Source organism: Nyctereutes procyonoides, unplaced genomic scaffold (assembly GCF_905146905.1).
Source record: "Nyctereutes procyonoides isolate TBG_1078 unplaced genomic scaffold, NYPRO_anot_genome, whole genome shotgun sequence".
NCBI lineage: Eukaryota > Metazoa > Chordata > Mammalia > Carnivora > Canidae > Nyctereutes > Nyctereutes procyonoides.
In genome coordinates this window covers 9,124,654-9,145,068 of record NW_026575117.1, presented here as the reverse complement: position 1 = coordinate 9,145,068, position 20,415 = coordinate 9,124,654, and the positions used below count along the sequence as shown (strand labels likewise).

The 20,415-nt window shown below is 37.4% G+C and overlaps 1 protein-coding gene across 4 annotated transcripts in view; it reads right to left on the bottom strand.

The window, feature by feature from the left end:
* Positions 1-20,415, bottom strand: part of RAB3GAP2 (RAB3 GTPase activating non-catalytic protein subunit 2) — a 93,771-nt gene that overhangs the window by 65,331 nt on the left and 8,025 nt on the right. For all 4 annotated transcript variants that reach the window (XM_055334279.1, XM_055334281.1, XM_055334280.1 and 1 more), the window contains exon 2: positions 9,062-9,126. In XM_055334279.1, coding sequence (XP_055190254.1) covers positions 9,062-9,126 — 65 coding nt within the window. The remainder of the gene's footprint in view (positions 1-9,061; positions 9,127-20,415) is intronic.

Sequence of the window (20,415 nt, the reverse complement as noted above, 5' to 3'; positions counted from 1 at the left end):
TTGATTCAAAATCTTCATTGTCCAAGAAAGGAAACCAAGGCTTGGATAGAGTAAGTGGACTGTCGCTAACCACACAAATGCCACAGGTAATAAATTTAAGTAATACACATTCATATAGTACTTGGACACTTTCCCTAGCAACTCTGGTTCCTAACCTCTAAAATCAGGGGTCTGAACAAATAATCCAAATAAGAGGAAGAATGAAGCAACTGTTTGTGGGTCAAAATCCCTGAGGATGACCAGATCTTCAGTGGTCTCACATCCTTCTCCCAGCTTTAATCTATCCTCCACAACACACTCCAGTAAGGCTACACACTTCTGTGTGCCAGCCCTGTGTTAGGGCAGAAAGAAGAGAGAGGAGAATTTTCACCAAACCAGACTGGGTTGGGGGAGGGGGGTAGTATGTCAACAACAACAACAAAACCTCCTATTGGATGTAACTCCTAAGCTAAATCCTGCTGGGAGAGTAGAAAATAGCCAGACTGGGGGTAGCAGCAGAGAGGAAGAGGAGGTAGACATTCCCAGACTAGTCCCCTGTGTCATATTTCTCTAGAAAATCATGAACTCAACATATCTGAAGGCCTAGAGGCAAATGAGCCAGCAAGGAGCTGCTGTCAAAGCAGAGTCCAAAAGTGTAAGGTAAAGGGGACATGGTGGCGGCAGGTGGGTGACGAAGAGCTTTCATCTACCATGCTGAGATGCTCACACTTGATCTTGAGGATACCGGCACTCGCTGAAGCATTTTTTGAGCAATGAAGCTATCTGTTCAAATCTTCTCTCTTTGTGTATGCACATTATTTTAAACTTAAAAAAAAAAAAAAAGAAAAACTTCCACAAGTAGCAATAAAAATGATTTCCCATCCCAACGGATTTCAATTTCTTTTTCCCCACCCCCACCCCCCATCCCTCCTGGTCTCACCCTCTCTCCCCTTCCTCACTGCACCATAACAAAATAGACAAAAGATGCCCAAAATAATATCTACGCTTACAACCTGAGATGTACTCCAAATTTTTAAAATTCTATTTTATTTCATTATTTCAAAAGTGCTGGTCAAGACACAATACAGTGATTTTATCAAAGTCAAGAAACAGTTTGAAATACATTGCGCTAAGCAAAGGTTTCTCAGTACTTTTGACATTTTGCATAGGATAATTCTTCTTGGTAGGGTAGTACCCTCAAGTGCAATAACCAACAGTGTCTCCAGACATTGCCAAATATCCCTTGGGGGGCAAAACTGCCCCTAGGCAGAGAACCACAGCTCTACGCAATAGAGGGTAGAAGCAAGGCTGGAGGATAGGCTAGGGAGCCCTAAATTAGATAGTTGATAAAGGAACCCCAGGAAGGAAAACAGACAAATATTTATATCAGAAATACAAACAGAATGTGGGTCTTTTTGAAGGAATTCTTGGGTCAGATCTTTGAGGGGAACCGCAAGTCCAAGCAAAAGTACCTAGATGAAAGTACTGGTACAGCAGAGATGAGGAAATCTTTTCCAGGCGGGATCCCATAAACTAGCACTGGTTTTTACAAGAATTTTACTCACACAAAATTTCCAATTCATCAAGAGAGCTCAGGTAGGAAAGGAGCTAATAAGAATATAAAGTCACACAGAGCATCAGCATACATTCAGTGACTAACAAGATGCAAGCTAATCATTTTGCTTTCTACCATAAGGGCATCTGCCTAGGTTTTCTGAGAACCTTCCCCACAATAATGGGGCCTGTAATCACTAATACTGCCCCCTTGAAGCTACTGATTCTAAACTAACAGCATCATTTGAAAAGATAATTTCCCAAGCAACATATAAAAATTAAAAAAAACAACCCACAAACAAAAACAGCACTACCTACCAAGGACTATCTTACCTTGGCTTTCTACAAAAAACTAGTACCTACCTGATTATTATATCATTACATTATAACATAGATAACATTAAATTTATCTATTAGCTATAAAACATTATCCCTGTTTGGGGAACAGGAGGAGAGACTATATTATTTAAATATGGCCCAAACTTCAAGGATTTTTCTTTGAATTGAGACCAGTAAGAATGTTTCCTAATCTGCACAACTATTGAAGCCACCACCAATAAAGATTATAAAAAGGAATTCAGTCTAAACAACTAGAGCCAAAACATATATTTTTAAAAATATATTTCTTTTGATTTTAAGCCCACAAATTTGTCAAGTGATTATTCTTTCACAATGCAGCAGATGGTAAAAAACTGCAGTAATTTAACAAGCCTTTCAATTATGTCTAGCCAACACAGAGCTGGTAAATTACTACTCTGTAAACATAGTGGCAAATGTTTTTTGGTGTTATCAGCTACTGTGGTGACTAGATGGCCATTGATGTAGCCAGAATCGTTTCTCAAAGGTTTCGACTTTAGCATTGTAAGTCTATCATCTGCAATTTATACTGTCACTGTCATTGTGCTTTCATAGGTGAAATCACGGAACAGTCAGACCATTCAATGTAATTCTCAGTTGTTTATTACCTAAATTGTAGATGTAAAATGGTCATCTACGCTTTTTAAACCAAGAGACCTATGTGCTGCAGCAATTCAGAAACAAACGGTAAACAACTATACAAATGGGTTTTTCTCGTTTTTCTGGTCTATTATTAACATACATAATGCTCAGGGTTTCTCAAATGTTTTTTAAGGTAGCAGACTTTTCATTCCCAAACAAAATGTTATACAAAACTTCAATATTGCCGATACAGGGAAAAATCTCCCAATTATATTAACTGGAAAAAGGAAGGAGTAGAACACAAAGCCCACAGAATTTTCTGGTAAAGAAAAAAAGAAACACCTCAATTTTATCCTCACTCTTCCCAGTGATGGGAAAACCCCACTAAAAACAGCAGTAGCAGAGTTTAAAGGCAAAAGTCAGTAAGGGAAGAAAGAATGAGGCCAGAGGGTGGGGTTAGGAGACAAGCCACAAAATTCTTAGAGCTAGAAAGCAGAAGGGCAGGTGCCAACTGATTTCCCAGTCCCTAGAAAACTACTTCCTAAAATCTGAAGGGAGGAAAGAGCAGCAACAAGCCCAGCTGCACCACAGAACTGTCCACAGGCTTAAGAACAGTACCAGGGCACTGGGGAAGGAAGGGCAAAAATGCAGCTAAAATCTGGACACGTGGTTGAAGCATGTTTGAGCAGCAGTCGGGTCTCCAGACCCCTTGCCCTACTGCACAGTCAGATTGCTGTCCCTCCCTCCCTGGCAGAGGACCAGGGGCCCAGCACTAAGCCAACACAAACAAGTTACCCTGTAAGAGGGCCTGAGGAGTGCAGATGTGAAATCAAAAGAAGAGCATTCAAGACCATGAAACAGTGATGGCTGGCTACAACAGGAAGACCAAAGAGAAGTCTCCCTCAAATATTTAGGCATAAATAATGCCACCAAGACTGAGCCTGGACTACTGGTTGATCTGTGGCCAAACACTGAAGAAATACTAACAGTCACCTTTCTTTGTTGGCAAATAATCTTTTGATTGCACTTTTCAAGTCAGCAAACCAATTGACTAGAATCTACTAAAAACAAATTAATAGCCACATAGATCAAAATTTCTGAAGCCCCTAAAAGAGGCCAAGGGATTTTATTTTTTTTTAATATTTATTTTAGAGAAAGAGAGAGAGCATCAGTGGGAGGGGCAGAGGGAGAGAGAGTCTCAAGCAGATTCTGCACTCACTGCAGAGTCCAAAGCAGGGCTCAATCTCAGGACCCTGAGCTGAAACCAAGGGCTGGACACATAACTGACTACATCACGAAGGTACCCCAAGGCCAAGGGAATTTAGAAGCAGACAGGAGGAATGGCAGAAAGAAGGATCGAGAGAGTTATACTGAAAGCAATATGCTAGACCAAGATTTCTGAACTTTGGGACAACTGACATTTTGTGCTGGACAACTGTTTGTTCTGGAGGGCTACCCTGTGCATTATAAGTTGCTTAACAGCATCCTGGCCTCTATCCACTTAGATACACCTCCCCCTAGGCTGTGACAACCAAAAATGTGTTTAGACATTGTAAACTGTCTCCTAAGGGGACAAAATCACCCCCCAACTGAGAATCACTAGGCTAGATCCAGCTTATATTAATTTCAACAGGAAGGTCATTGGCAAAAGGAGTACTTTTAATTTTTTTTTAAAGATTTTATATACTTGAGAGAAAGGAGAGAGAGAATGAGCGAGCACACAAGCTGGGGGAGGAGCAGAGGTAGAAAAACAAGCAGACTCCGTGCTCAGCACAAAGCTCAACCTAAGACTCACTCACCCTCAGAACCCTGAGATCATGACCTAAGTGGAAACTAAATCAGATGCTTAACCGACTGAGCCACCCAGGCACCCCACAAAAGTGGTATTTCTAAGAGTTTAATGTCAAAGTCCTAATGAGAGCCCACCTTAGTAAGGAGAACCTCTATAGCCATCTCCCCCTTTGTACAAGAACCTAAACATAACTTTAATATCACTTGAGTGTTCTCCTCTGCCTCTGGCCAATCTGGTGCTATGTCTCTTGTGTGGTAGAGGATGCCAGAGTCTAATGACACTAAAATAAGGCAAAATATTTTCCAGTATTATCCCAGATTATTAATGTTCTAAGAATCTCTAATCAGGTCACACCATATCCTACTTCTCAGTCTGTAAACAAACATTTCTCTAGGGTCCTCTATCTGGCTTTCATTCCTTGTTAATCTGCTAAATCAAATTGCCTCTATAAACTGTAATATATCACTTTCTGCAAACAGATGGAACATATTCTAAAGTGTCTTTTGAATGGAAAATTCCCCCACTTTCTACCTTAACTGAGGGCCTTAACGCAGAACCTTCTGTGCTTCCTGTTTCAGAAACCACTGCCAAACAAATCCTTGACTCTATACTTCCTACAGTTGGGACTCAATACACCAATGAAGGAAAGCTCATTAATCTGCCTTACAACTAAAATTAAATTAAACCTTGTCAAGCTTCTTCCTTAACTGCCTCAATTTCCATTATAGCATTAAGCTAGGCAAAAATCTTCCTCTCTAATCACTTCTTTCCCAAAGCAAACAAAATATAATCTAAACTAACAGCCCTTGTAACACTGTTTAAAAAAAAAAAAAGCAAACAAGGAAGCTATTTACTATTTATTATAGGATCATTAATTGGTAGGTGTTATAGTAAAACTCTCTTCTTTTCCAATTTCTCCAAGCAAGACACTACCCCTTCATGATGCTCACTTAAAATTTAGTACAGAATATCCTTTTGCCTTCTTTTTCCTATCTTGAAAGTCTGTTCTGTTTGCATTTTTAATTCTTTAGTATATTTACTTATGGGCAAGTAGGAATTCTTTAACCTTATTCTTTGCACTTGCACACATAACAATTATGCTTGACGTGGATCCATTATTTGGGGCATTTCTACAGATTGAATTGTATCCTCTCAAAATTCATGTGTTGAACACCTAATCCCCCCAGTGTAACTGTTATTTGGAGGTAAGAGGGTAACTAGGTTAAATGAGGTCATGAGGGCAGAATCTTAATCTGACAGACTGGTTATCCCTGTAAGAAGAAAGGACACCAGGACTCACTGTTGTCTCTCTTTGCACACAGAGGACAGGCCACGTGAGGACACAGTGAAGTGTCCGTCTACAAGCCAGGAAGAGGGGTCTCACCAGAAACCAATTCTGACAGCACCTTGATCTTGAACCTCTAGCTTCCAGAATTGTGAAACAATAAATTTCTGTTAAGCCACCCAGTCTGTGACATTCTGTTATGGCAGCTGAGTGGACTCATACAGGCATGAAATATCTACAGGAGAAAGACAACCGTCCTCTTCTCTAACTGAAGCCATCTTTAAAGCTTGAAGCCTGCCCATGTCATGGATGTATACTTTCTGCTGATAAAGAACATTAGAACATGCTTTCTTCACTTAGCACTTATTACCAAAACACATCACTGCTCTCATGTCATACTACTCTCCTATGCTGGTCATGATAACCACAGGCCCATGGTAGAGAATCCTATACTACTTTTGCAGTTACATACAGCACCCTGACACAGACATAAATTAATTTGAGACCTTTCTCTTGTTCCAACACTGGCCTCAACTTTAATGTGGACAAGACCTGGGATCCCTGGGTGGCGCAGCGGTTTAGCGCCTGCCTTTGGCCCAGGGCGCGATCCTGGAGACCCGGGATCGAGTCCCACGTTGGGCTCCCGGTTCATGGAGCCTGCTTCTCCTCTGCCTGTGTCTCTGCCTCTCTCTCTCTCTGTGTGCCTATCATAAATAAATAAAACAAAAAAATTAAAAAAAAATGTGGACAAGACCTGCCAGTGAGACTCTCAGGGTGGGCAGGTTTTAAGGCCACGATCTGTTCCTAACAAGAAACAGTGCAAAGTTCCCTCTCCATTCTGATGAGGTGGCTACATCTCTTACCCAGAGCATGCAGTTCATACATCTGTCAAAATTTACTGATTCTTGTTACACCTCTAGAGCTGGCTATGCCTTTGGAATTGTTCATAATCCTAGACAGCAATAGAAATAACAGAAGTCTCTTACCTCAGCTGAGTTAACATTTCTAATTGCCCTGGAATAAAACATTTCACTTGGCAAAACGTCATACTGAAGTTATGTGTGACAGTTCTAGATGCTGCTGCAGTGCAAGAAGACAGAAGTCATATCCTTTTTCCTGGCCACACTGCCATTTTTTTGTTCTCATTCACCAAACAGTCTCCCTGAACAAAGATGCTGTCTTATTTTGAGGACAGGATCCAAATTCAAGACACGCTGTTAAATACAGCAGGATCATTTTAACATCCAGGTAACATCTCAATATCACTGTCCTGGCCCACTTTTGTTGTCATTCAAATACCTTCTCCTTCACCACATACATAAGTTCATGACAAGGTACAAGGGTTCATAGGAGGATAATAAGAACAGTTAGGAATGACTGCTACACCCAGAATTGTTGTCAACTCTCACTTGCTGTATTTGTCAAATTGGCTTGGTGAGCAAATCAATTAAGACAAAGAGAACAACAAGCTACCCTCATCCACATGGGCCATTTGTAAACATTCAAATCTTATCCAAATGAAGAAATGTGCTACATTACATAAAAATTAATGTGCTCTGGAATGAGTAGAAGCATATTTCAGCTTTTCACTGAAACAGTTAAAAAATGTTACTCTTAGATTTTGGATTTTCTTGCCAATAAAAAGAAAATGGCACACTTTAACAGATTTAAAGGAAGTCTGTTTAAACATACACACTCTAACTAGGAATCATTGGCCACATCACCCAGAATCAGCTGGAAAAGTGGCACATCGAAATGAAATACTATAAACTAAACTCTTGGCCCATGACCTTAATGAGTATGAGAGGCACAACTAATAAAAAGACCCACTACTACCTATTCCACGGAGCAGCAAAGGTGAGGTTTCCAAAACAGAAATAGTGTGGTTTCTGATCACATTTAAAATAAACTCCAAATGCATAAAGCCTTACCCCAGGCCTATTGCTTCTCTGACCCCAAATTGTAGTTGCAATAATTTTCTACTATGTTAGGTTATAATGCCATAAAGAAGTGTATGCTTAGGGAAGGCACACTGCTAGATGAGGCAGAAAGCAGGTCTGACACACTGTCAAGTCATCTAACTCCCTTAAAATTATCAGAGAAAATCTAGGAGATGTTTGTGAGGAAAACTAGCCTCTCTCATGAATAATAAAAAACCTTTAAAGAAAAATAAATCAGGTATGTGTGGTTTCCTATCACATTTAGAATAAACTCCAAATTCACAAAGCCTTACATCAGGCCTGCTTACTTCTCTGACCCCATATCATAGCCCGAGTCCTGCCAAGCCACACTGGCCTTCTCCATGTCCGCCAAACTCCAAGCCCAGTCCTTCCATGGGGCCTCTGCATGAGCTGTTGCCCTGCCTGCAATGCTCACTGCCAGACCTTCACCTGGCTGGCTCCCTGTTGTCCTTCAGATCTCAGCTTCAATATCCCATCCTCTGAAAAACCTTCCACCCAAACTACCGTAGTCCTTTGATCACTTGCCACCACATCACCATTTGAATCTTCTATGTAATTTTGATTACCACTATTTGATACTTTTATCTATCTTTTTGAAAAAGTTTCTCTCCCCATTTGAGTGTAAGCTGCTGGGAACAGAGATGATAAGAAGACCTATTCAATATATATGTTTATTCTTCTTTCTTCATAAAAAATCCTGGTATTGTTCGGGTATTAACTCCACTCCTATCCAGTCATGGGCTTCAGGAGAAGCAGACACTTTAATCCTCCACCTCCAGAGAATGGTAGAACTGACTGATGAAAAATCTCATATCCCTTCCCAGTGACTAGTTCAGAAATGAGTTTCTGGCCTATTCCAGCCAAAGAGATATAGGCCAGGTTCACTAGAGGCTTCTGAGAAAGTTGTTCCCTGCTCTTACAAGAATCACAGAAAGCCCTAGTCGTTTTCTCCCTCTGGTCATGAATGAAGAAACATGGTGGCAACATGCCATCTATGAGAGGAACAATCTTTAGGATGAAGTCAACACCATATATGCAGAGTGGACAGAAGAAAAGAACTTAAGTCCTTGATGACAGAGTTGAATCTCCTGATCAAATCATCTATGAGTCCATACTACCCTGACTTCCTTCTATATGAGCTAATGAATGTCCTTGTTATTTAAGTCAGTTTAGGTTAGCTTTTTCTATTAGTCATAGGTGAAAATACACACGGGGACTTCATGTACCTTACTCATTACTATACTTGCAGCAACCAGAAAATTGCCTAGAATATGGTGGACACTGGACAAATATATATTGAAAAAGTAAGTGGAGGAGTCTAAAATAATAATATAATGAAGGAGAAAGAATCCCAAAGCAGTTATTTTTCATTTAGCCTGCTTAACTATAAAGTTAAGTCCTTAAGAAAGGTATCTACATAGGTATTATTAAGTAAGCACAAAGATGTTCTTGACGAAGGTTTTAAAATGACAACCAAACACAGGAATATGTCACCATCATTACAAATGGAAAATGCCACTTTCAACAAACATGCATACATTTATGACTTACAGGTTCTTGGGGTTCTGTTTCTTCCCATGCTCCCCAACCATCATCTTCCCAGTTTGTTGATTTACCTATTATTAAAAAAGATGAAACGTGCTTACATGAAATACAGAGCTTGACACATTTTATAAAACATTTTCTCTAAATGTAATAGAACCAACACCTGATATATAATTATTATTCTGGTATTAAGGGAGAAAAAAAAGTAAACTATATAATAGCAGGATTTTTCTATATGTAATAATAACTAAGAAACATTTGTCCTGAATTTCCCAACCTATGTAATGGTAAAACTGCAAGCCATTTGATCTCAAGATATTGGATGTTAGGTTTATCCACATTTAAACCAAACCACAAAAGTGAATTTTAAAAATCCTTAAAATGACAAACATTTGTTGCTCAGACATGACAAATTAAACAAACACAATGACAAAAAAACACACCTAAAATTCCATACAGATGTCTTCATGTAACTGGTTTTTCATAAGACAATGAAAAAAACCCTGAATTTTGAAGAGGTTCATGATTTCTATTTTCTGATACTCTGTGATTTCTTACACAAGAACACTTTCTCAGATTAAAAGAGGATGTTCAACAAACACTGCAATAAGGAATTAAAAATCTCATAGCTATGATTATGATCCCTCACACTGCTCCTATTACTTTTCTATAATGATCTTTGGATTTATCTCATGATATATCATATCAGAAGAGGAATAAAGCTATCACTTTTTGAGCAACTACTCTAAGACAAATATTAGACATTTTATATCTATTAACTCAAACTAAATTTAAAAACAGATAAAGTTCAAAGAAAATATAAAAAGAGCAGGCACTTAAAAAACCATAAATTTAGCCCCCAGAATCAAATTGCCTAGGTTCATATCCTGGATCTAGCCCGTACCATTAGGTTACCCCACATCTGTAAGCTTCACTTATCTCCATAAAAGCATAGAAAATAAAAGTGTTAACATCTAGTAGGGCTGTTACAAGGATTTGTTTTTTTTTTTAATTTTTTAAGATTTTATTTATTCATTCATGAGAGACAGAGAGAGAGACGCAGAGACACAGGCAGAGGGAGAAGCAGGCTCCATGCAGGGAGTCTGATGTGGGACTAGATCCTAGGTTTCCAGGATCATGCCCTGGACCAAAGGTGGCGCTAAACCGCTGAGCCACCCAGGCTGCCCTGTTTCAAGGACTTAAATTAAAAAGCATACCAAAGGCCTTAGTACCTAACCCATAAGTTTTCAGTTCTAAAGACTTAGCCATTAAAATACTACAAGATATAAATAAAATACTGAATTTAAACCAATCAGCTTCAAATTTCTAAGGAAGAATCATTTTAAAAGGTGGGACTGGGTGGCTCAGTCTGTCAAGCATCTGCTTTCAGCTCAGGTCATGACCCCCACATGGGCTCCCTGCTGGGGGGGGGGGAAGCCTGCTTCTCCCTCTCCCTCTGCCTGCCACTCCCCCTGTTTGTGCAAGCTCTCTCTCTCTCCCTGTGTCAAATAAATAATCTTTTTAAAAAACAAAAGATGGGACTGAGCCTGGTATCTAGGATGCTTACAGTAAGAAGGACACAAATAAAACTTTCAAGCACATATAAGGTTTAAAAGTTGCTAAAATGAATTACGTACAGATGATAAGAAAGTTAACAGTTTGGCACTGCTCAATTAGCTTTGTGATAATATTCTCATCTTTGGTACTAAAATACCAGGTAACTACTTCCTAATATGCCAAGCACATTGCTAGCCATATATTAAGTCCTAAAACAGTGCTATCATCCGATTAGCACCGCACAACTTATAGATTTCCATATACACGTCAATTAAACAATTTAACAAATACTCTGTTAAATACCATGTGCCATGCCCTCCGGTAGGAACTAAGAAAAATTCAAACACATTCCTTATCCTTAAAGATTTTATGATCTAATGTCTACTAGCAGACAAACACATAACTATAGTACACGGTGAGTACTATAACAACTACCATAAAAAGGATGAGAGAATGAGAGGGATGACAATATATAGGGAGGAGTCACCTTAACCTAAGCCTTTAAAAAGCAGCAAGGAACTTTTCAAATATATTTGAAAGAAAGGTCAGCATGAGCAAAGGCAAAAAGGGGCAACTTACATACAGGGGTTTTCGTGTAACAACTAACATGTATTTGGCATTTCTGTGTGTCTAAGTGCTTTACAGACATAAACTCACTTAAGCATGACAAGAATTATCATCCCCTTTCTACAATGAGACAACCAGATTACTTAGTTTATATAGCTTGACTGAGATCACAGAGAATTAAGTGGCAGAGTGGGATTTGAAAAGGGCTTCCAGAGTTCCAAAGCCCAAGCTCACAAGTATTCTGCTCTACCTACTTCTCCTGTGGCTTATGAAGAAGCATAAAAATTAGGAAACATGAGACTTACAGTCAAGGCCAAAGCAAGATTATTATGTATTATTTTTAAATAGAAGCATTCTGTTATCAGATTTGGAAATTTTTTTGATAACTTGGAAAATTAGTTTGTTCTTTGGCAATCTAATTCACTTAGGCAATTTCTTTTTTCTGCTAATTTTTCCACTATACCAAAAACAACTGCTGTATTGTGGGCTCATGGCAACTAAACCATTCCATCTACAGAGTTTTAGAAAATGCTGTTTTTCTTGTTTGAGAAAGCAACCTTAAAAAGCTTATCACTCTAAAATCCGTGATTCCATTTTAATATTGCTATAAAAAGAATCTATCGAAATACCACAATCTCAGAGAAAGCATGGGGTCAGGTAATGATTCACTCCATTCATTCAATCATCCATTTAACAAACACAGCATCTTTTATGTGTTGGCCACTGTGGTAAGTGTAGAGACAAAAGCAAATAAGCCTTCAAAGAGCACATAACCTCTGCTGAATGCTCTACAATACTATGAAAAATGTGTTATTTCTCCTCTGTACTGGAATACAAAGTACCTGAGTCAATTCACAAATGACTCATACAATCAAAAGATAGCACCAATTTGGATTTCCTGCCCCTGCAGAGACCCAGTATCTCTTTATGTGGTTATTCCAAACATCCAGGAAGAGAAAGACCTTGAGAAATACTTTCTTTATACAAGATATTTGTGTTTATGGAGATTTCTATTTCTCAAGGCCTTTGACTGAGAAGTTCCTATTAACAAAAGAGAAAGGGGACTTAACCAGGCATCTCCTCCAATGATGGGAATAGATTTTCTAAAGAAGTCATGGCACAGAGTTTAAAAGGTGAAACAGAACTATTAGTCAGGAAGATTAAAGATGTGTTTGAAGGTTGGTCTGGAATCCTGAATCTATTTATAATACTATAAAATGCATTCTAGATTCTAGTCAACATAAAAATAGAAAACATTTTATTTTAAAGGGAAACATTTGCAAACTGGGCACTACCCCTTATGGCTATTTCTACTCTGTGCTGGTAATATAAATTTTGTAGCCTCCTAAGGTCTGTTGAAAATCACTTGATACTATTTTGCAGGTTGCTATTTGATAGCTATTGTCTGCTGTTAAAAAGTGTTGGCATCTTAGCACTTTACCGAGGTTATTCCTTATGCCTTCAAACTAAGCAGGCCAAGCACATTATTTAAAAAAAAAAAAAAAAAAAAAGGATGGTGTATATTTAAAAAAAAAAAAAAGCTGATGAATGTCTTATCAAGTTGCCATTCAGGTAAACAATTTTATTCAGGCAGTCTTTCCCTCTGGTAACTTTTCTATGAAGGTTGACATTCTTCAGTTGCTCCCATTATCAGCGTTTTTTAATTTATCCTTAATGAAGACTGTGGATAATAAAAGCAATATATTTAACATATATTTAAGAACTGTGCACTGTTTAATGTCAATATGAACCATTACTTTAAGACCTTAAGATCTATAAATTCTATGTACTCATGACAAAATCACACTAACTTTTTATTATTAGTTACTATAAAGAAAAGCTAATAGTTCACCATGTATCTCTTAGAAGAGATTAAAATTACCCTGGCCCATAGGATATTTTGAATTTTAACACCAAGCTGTGGTACAACTTAAGAGGTAAGTCAGTTTACCAAAGTGTACTATAGAATAAGGGGAACAGAACATACGACTTATTTAGGGTGGTCAGGATCCAATGTAAACATTCCAAACACTCCAAACAAATCACTAAATCATAGAGCTAATGGCACTTACCCAGTTTGCTTACTGAGCTAAGTGGCACTCATTTCAGTCAAAGGCTAAATTATAAGGTAATTTTAAGTGTTTCCCTCATTTATTAAATAAGTAGCAAACACCCAATCTCTGAAAAGCAAATCTTTAACTGTCATCAATTTTCTCTTTTTTTTCTGTCTTTAATTTTGCTGAAGTCCAATTCAACAAAATTTACCAGAAAATTAAAGAGTATGGGTTTCATATTCACTGCCTTTATAAAACCAGAGTTACTGTCTCTTCTGCAGATTCCTCTCTCTAGGCAGCCCTAAAAACTGCAAGAGGTGCAAATAATGAATTAAAGATGACTAAAGTTTCAGGGTTGGCCTCACCCTGCAGATCTGATGTAGACTGTCCATGGATCACTCTGTGAACACTACCCTCAAAGATAAACGCCAGTCTAATCTGATCCTAAATATCTTTTTTCCCTTTGCCTGGCACCACCCTTCTATTTCTTCTTTCCAGTTAGACTCAACTCATTGGTAAGTTGTCCTTAGCAGCACTGTCCAATAAAAATATAATACAAAGCACACATTTCATTTTAAATTTACTCGTAGCCACATTTTAAAAGTAGAAAACATCAGGTATAACTTTAATAACAGATGTTATTTAATACAGCCAAGGTATCATTTCAATATGTAGTCAATGTTAAATATTGAAATGATATCTTGTTAAATTATTCATGATACTTTACTTTTTACCCCATACTAAGTCTTCAAAATCTGATATGTATTTTATTCTTAGAACACATCTGTTTGGACTAGCCACATTTCAAGTGCTCAAAAGTATATGCGGCTAATGGCTACAAGTATAAGACAACACAGGTCCTAAATAATTATTAGGTCTCTAGTGTCAGGTTGTTCGGGTTGGATACCCAGTTTTACCCCTAAAGAGTTATATAACCTTAGGCAACTTATTTAATTTCTTCCTGCCTCAGCTTCCTCTTTAGCAAAATGGAGTTAATAACTGTATTACTTCAGGATGCCTGGGTAGCTCAGCAGTTGAGCATCTGCCTTTGGCTCAGGATGTGATTCCAGAATCCCGGATAGAGTCCCACATCGTGCTCCCTGCATGGAGCCTGCTTCTCCCTCTCTCTCTCTCTCTCTCTCTCTCTCTCTCTCTCTCTCTCTCTCATGGATAAATAAATAAAATATATATTTAAAAAAACTGTATTTACTTCATATAGTTGTTAGAGTTACTATATCCAAAGCACTAGGAACAGTGCTCAGCATATAAAACCTCCTAACAACTGTTAAAATTATCATTCTCCATCAAGTGGGGTTTATCCCTAGGATGCAGGGATAGCTCAATATTCACAAATCAATTAAGATAATACATCAAATCAGTAAGATAAAGGGTTAAAACCATATGATCATTTCAATAGATGGAGATAAAGCATTTGACAAATGACAACATCCATTTATGATAAAAAAAAAATCCTCTACAAAGTAAGTTTAGAGGGACCATACTTCAACATAATAAAGGCCAAAAATGGAAAACCCACAGCGAAAAATGTGGGAGAAACTTAGAGTTTTTTCCCTAAGAGGAGGAACAAGAAAAAAATGTCCATTCTTTTTTTTTCTTTAAAGATTTTATTTATTTATGATAGACATAGAGAGAGGGGCAGAGACACGGGCAGAGGGAGAAGCAGGCTTCCTGAGGGAGCCCAAAACAGGACTTGATTCCAAGATCTCAGGATCATGACCAGAGCCAAAAGTAGACGCTCAACCATTGAGCCACCCAGGCGCCCCAAGGATGTCCATTCTTACCACCTTTATTCACCATAGCACTGGAAGTCCTAGCTACAGCAATTAAACAGCGTAAAGAAGTAAAAGGCATCCAAATTTGTAAGAAGTAGTAAAACTCTATTTGCAACTGACATGATACCATATATGGAAAACCTGAAAGACTCCACCAAAAACCACAACTGATAAATTAATCCGGTAAGGTCACAGGATGCAAAAAACAACATATAGAAATCTATGGTATTTCTATACACTAATAATGAAGCAGCAAAAACAGCAATTAAGAAAACAATCCTACATACAATTGCACCAAAAATAATAAGATAGTTAGGACTAAACTTAACCAAGGAGGTGAAAGACATGTACTCTAAAATCCATAAAACACTGATGAAGGATACTGAAGACAACACAAATGGAAAGATACTCCACGCTCATGAATTAGAAGAATATTGTTAAAATGTCTAGACAAAGCAATCTACACATTTAATGCAATCCCTATCAAAATAGCAACAGCATTTTTCACAGAATTAGAACAATCTTAAAATTTGTAATGGCACCACAAAAGACCTCAAATAGAGCAATATTGGGAAAAAAATAAATAAAAAGTGAGGTATAAGAATTCTAGATTTCAGGATATACTACAAAGCTGTAGTAATCAAGAGTAGGATACTAGCACAAAAATAGACATATAGATCAATGGAACAAATAGCCCAGGAATAAACACACGATTACACAGTCAATTAATCTTCAATAAAGAAGGCAATAATATACAATGGGAGAGAATCTCTTCAACAAATGGTATTGGGAAAAGTGGACAGCTATATGAAAAGCATGAAACTGGACCATTTTCTCACACCATACACTAAAATACACCAAAACAGATAAAATACCTAAATGTGAAACCTGAAACCATAAAAATTCCTAGCAGAGAACACAGGCAGTAATTTCTCTGACATCAGCCAAAGCAACATTTTTCTAGATATGTCTCCTGAGGCAAGGAACACACACACACACACACACACACACACACACAAAAATAAACTGTTGGAACTACATCAAAACAAAGAGCTGCACAGCAAAGAAAAACAGTTAAAAAAAACTAAAAGACAACCTCCTGAATGGTAAAAGATATTTGCAAAAGACATATCTAATAAAGAGTTAGTATCCAAAATATATAAAGAATTTATATAACTCAACACAAAATATTCCAATTAAAAATGGGCAAAAGACGCAAATAGACATTTCTCCAAAGAAGATCTACAGATGACCAACAGACACATCAAAAGATGCTCAACATCATTCTTCATCAAGGAAATGCCAATCGAAACCACAACAAGATAGCACCTCACACTTGCCCAAATAGCTAAAATTAAAAATACAAGAAACAACAAGTGTTGATGAGGATGTGGTGAAAAGGAACCCTTATGCATGACTGGTGGGAATACAAAAGGGTGCAGCCACTGTGGAACAGTATGGAGGTTCCTCAAACAATTAAAAATAGAATTACCATATGATCCAGTAAGTCCACCTAAAGAATATGAAAATACTAACCCAAAAGGATACATGCATTCATGTGTTTATTTCAGCCTTATTTATAATAGCCAAATTACTGAAACAGCCCGAGCATCCATCAATAGATGAATGGATAAAGAAGTGGTATACATAAACAGTGGAATATCAGCCATAAAACCCATGAAATCTTGCCATTTACAACAACATGGATGGATTCAAAGACTGTGACATTTAAATGAAATAAGCCAGGGAAAGATAAATACCATGATTTCAATTATATGTGTCATGTAAGAAACAAAACAAGCAAAGGGGAAGAAAAAACAGAAACTAAGAAACTATTAACTATAGAGAACTTATGATTAACAGAGGGTAAGTGGGTAGGGGGATGGGTGAAATAGGAGATGGGGATTAAGGAACACACTTGTGATGAGCACTGGGTGATAGATGGAATTGTTGAACACCTGATTTGGTACACTTGAAGCTAATATAACACTATGTTAATTACACTGGAATTAAAATTTAAAAAGTAAAAATAAACTTATCTGTAAAAAAAACTTTTAAAAAATGGCAAATATTGCCTATTGGAGAAGCCTAAAAATAGATTATAAGAATGCTTCCCTAGTCTTGCTACGTTCATGCTATGATTCATGTGCCGGATGTTGCTCCTAAAGCAGTTATTTTACGACTATATTACATCAGGATAGCATCTGGCTATAAGTTAAATATTTCAAAGGCTCATGTTTTGTTTTAAGATTTTATTTATTTGAGAGAAAAACAGAGACAGAGGGAGCAGGAGTAGGGGGAGGAGCAGAGGGAAAGGGAGAAGCACACACCCCCCTGAGCAGGGAGGGAGCCTGATGCAGGGCTCAATCCCAGGACCCTGGAATCAGGACCTGAGCTGAATGCAGATGCGTAACTGACTGAGCCACCCAGGCATCCCTCAAAGGCTCATGTTTTAACTGGGGTTTCCCCACCGCATTTCCTGCACAACCCACTGAAAAAACCGGCATTTCTGAATACATGAGATACTTCTGCTTAGTTTTGAATCTTTTAATGGGGGGGGGGGATAAAGGGGACAAGCCTTTCTTGAAGAGTGAAGCTTCCTTTAAAATCCATTTTCACACTCTTAGCCAACTTCCCTTAAAATTCACAGAAAATTGGGCAGTTCCGGTGGCTCAGTGGTTTAGCGCCGCCTTCAACCCAGGGCCTGATCCCGGAGACTGGGAATCGAGTCCCACGTCAGGTCCCTTCATGGAGCCTGCTTCTCCCTCTGCCTGTGTCTCTGTCCCTCTCTCTGTTATCTCTCATTAATGAATAAATAAATAATCTTAAAAAAATAATTCACAGAAAATCAAGGATTACATTAGGATTCTGAGCCTTTACAAAAGCTAGCCAGCTTAAAATATTCTGTTAGTTCACCTCATTTGATGAAATTACACTTCATTCTTGTTTCATACCACATCTTCATTCTTGCTCTTTACATAAGAAAAAAATTCATAAGCGGATCTCTAACCAACTTATATGATGTGAGAGAAATAAAAAACAAGCAAACTGAAGTAATACATAATAGTAACAAAAAGCAACTACTTCCCCACAGATTAGCCACTTGACTTTTCAATGCTGAACTTTATATCTGTTCCTGAAGAGGACTATTGTGAAATGCCCAGAGGAATTGATAACATAAGCATAAAGTGTTTTTATCCTTATCAAGTTCAACGTTTTGCCTGAGTGAAAAAAAAAAAAAAAAAAACAGTGACTTAACTTCAACATGTAAAATGTAACTATCTCTCCTTCTGGAGAGAATTTTTTCCCCTGAAGAGATTATACTGGTATAAAAAAGCTACTCAGTCTCTCACTTGATAAATGTTATAGTCATTGAAACATAGGGAAAACACATTTTAATTCAGTCATCAAAAATTAGAGATGTCTTTTTAGGAGTATTTCCAGTGAATAAATTATTCTACCAACAAAAGCTCAAATAAGAAATTCAACTTCTGCTTTCCATAGCTCTTTTTAATTCCAAAAATACCTTATTCTGATTTGCTTCTGAACAGTCTGTCCTCATAAACTCAGTGTTTCTCATATAACAAGAACCGGAAGCTAGAAAGGAAATTGAATCCTGAAGTGGGCAATTAATTTGGCAGTATTTGGTTTTTCCAATATGAGTATGTCAAGATCAAAAACTAAATGAGAAACTGAAATCACTAAATGTTTGGAAAAGAAAAACTTAATTTAATCTCCATGGTCTAATAAAAGATCTTATTAGCACAGAAACACATTCATTTTCATTCTTCTGAGACAAGACAAAAAATATACTCGTTCCTGTGAAGAGCAAGAACCTCTAGAACCTATGATTTGTAAATAATTGAAAAACTTCTGGGGATCCCTGAGAGGCTCAGCAGTTTGGCACCTGCCTTTGGCCCAGGGCGTGATCCTAGAGTCTTGGGATGGGGCCTGCTTCTCCCTCTCCCTGTGTCTCTGCCTCCCCCTCTCTCTGTGTCTCCCATGAATAAATAAATAAAATATTAAGAAAAAAAAAAAAGCTTCAACAAATTTTAGCTGGCTCTTCTTGGCCAATGCAAAAAACCCATCATATACCAATAAAAGTAAAAAAATAACTTAATAGAGAAGCTGCTTAATTTCCTATGGCTCAGAATTATTCATCTTTTTATATTTCTAGGGAAATGGGAAAATAAATTTTGTATTAGCATATTCTTTTCAGCACATAAAAATATGTAGCAATCTAAAATGAGGGCATCCCATTTCAACAAGCAGAGTCTCTTTCTTTCAAATCAATTCATTAAATCAAACTAGATCTTTAAGGGCTCTTTCAGTTCTAGAATTCTAATGACCCCTGTTGTCAAGAAGTGACCTCTCATATCACATAAGAAAGTATGCCCTAATAGACAACTGACAAAATGACAGAACTGAAAATATCTTTAAGCAGAAATGCTATATCCTTCTGCTCTAAGAAGTTTATCAAAATAAACATGCTCCCTTTGCCCAAAAACCTAAGAAATATTTAGACCCACCTTAACAAAAACAGTACATATAGACAATGAAATTTAATTGCCCTATTCCATTTTCTATTCATTTTGTTTTTCAAAGGAAACCACTAAAGTCAATAATACCTTATGTATATCAGAAAAAAACTTCTGCATCTTTTCTTCTTTTTTTTTCTTTTTTTTCTGCATCTTTTATAATTGTTTCCTTATGTGTTACTGGTTTATCATAACCAGAGCAGCAGAAAGGGATAAGCACATAAGGTGAGGGTGTGCCATTACAAAATATGGGTGAAGGCATGTAAATAATGCTAGCTATTGCTAATTTCTGCATAGTCTAAAGAAGACAATTCAAGACTATTATTTAACCCATTCTAATATTCAACTAGTCTCTGTGAGAAAACTTTATATTTAAATTCTTCCAATACCAGCTTAACTTTGCTATTACCTGCTGCTTCAAAAAAAAAAAAAATACAGATAAAGCCTGACAATAATCTTAAAACAGGAGAACTGTTGTTCACATATCAGAAAAGCAACACTCAAACTAGTAACAGAGAGTGCCAACAAATACATGTGTAAAGAGGCATTTCTGTTTACCATAGATAGGAATGAACCTGACCAATTTTTAGAGTAATCTGGCAACTGTAACCAGCATTTAAAATGTGAATTTCTATTATTCAGCAATTCTAATTCTAGAAAAGTACATATAGAAACACCAACATCCTACATAAATACATGCATAAGGATGCTTACTGCAGCATTTTCTTATAGCAAAAATAATCTAAATGTTCGTTGATAGAGCAGTTAAATATAGCCTGGTGGAGTCTTCACTGGAACACTGTGCAGCCATTAGAAAAAATTGCTATAGAGTTGCATATACAAACTTGGAA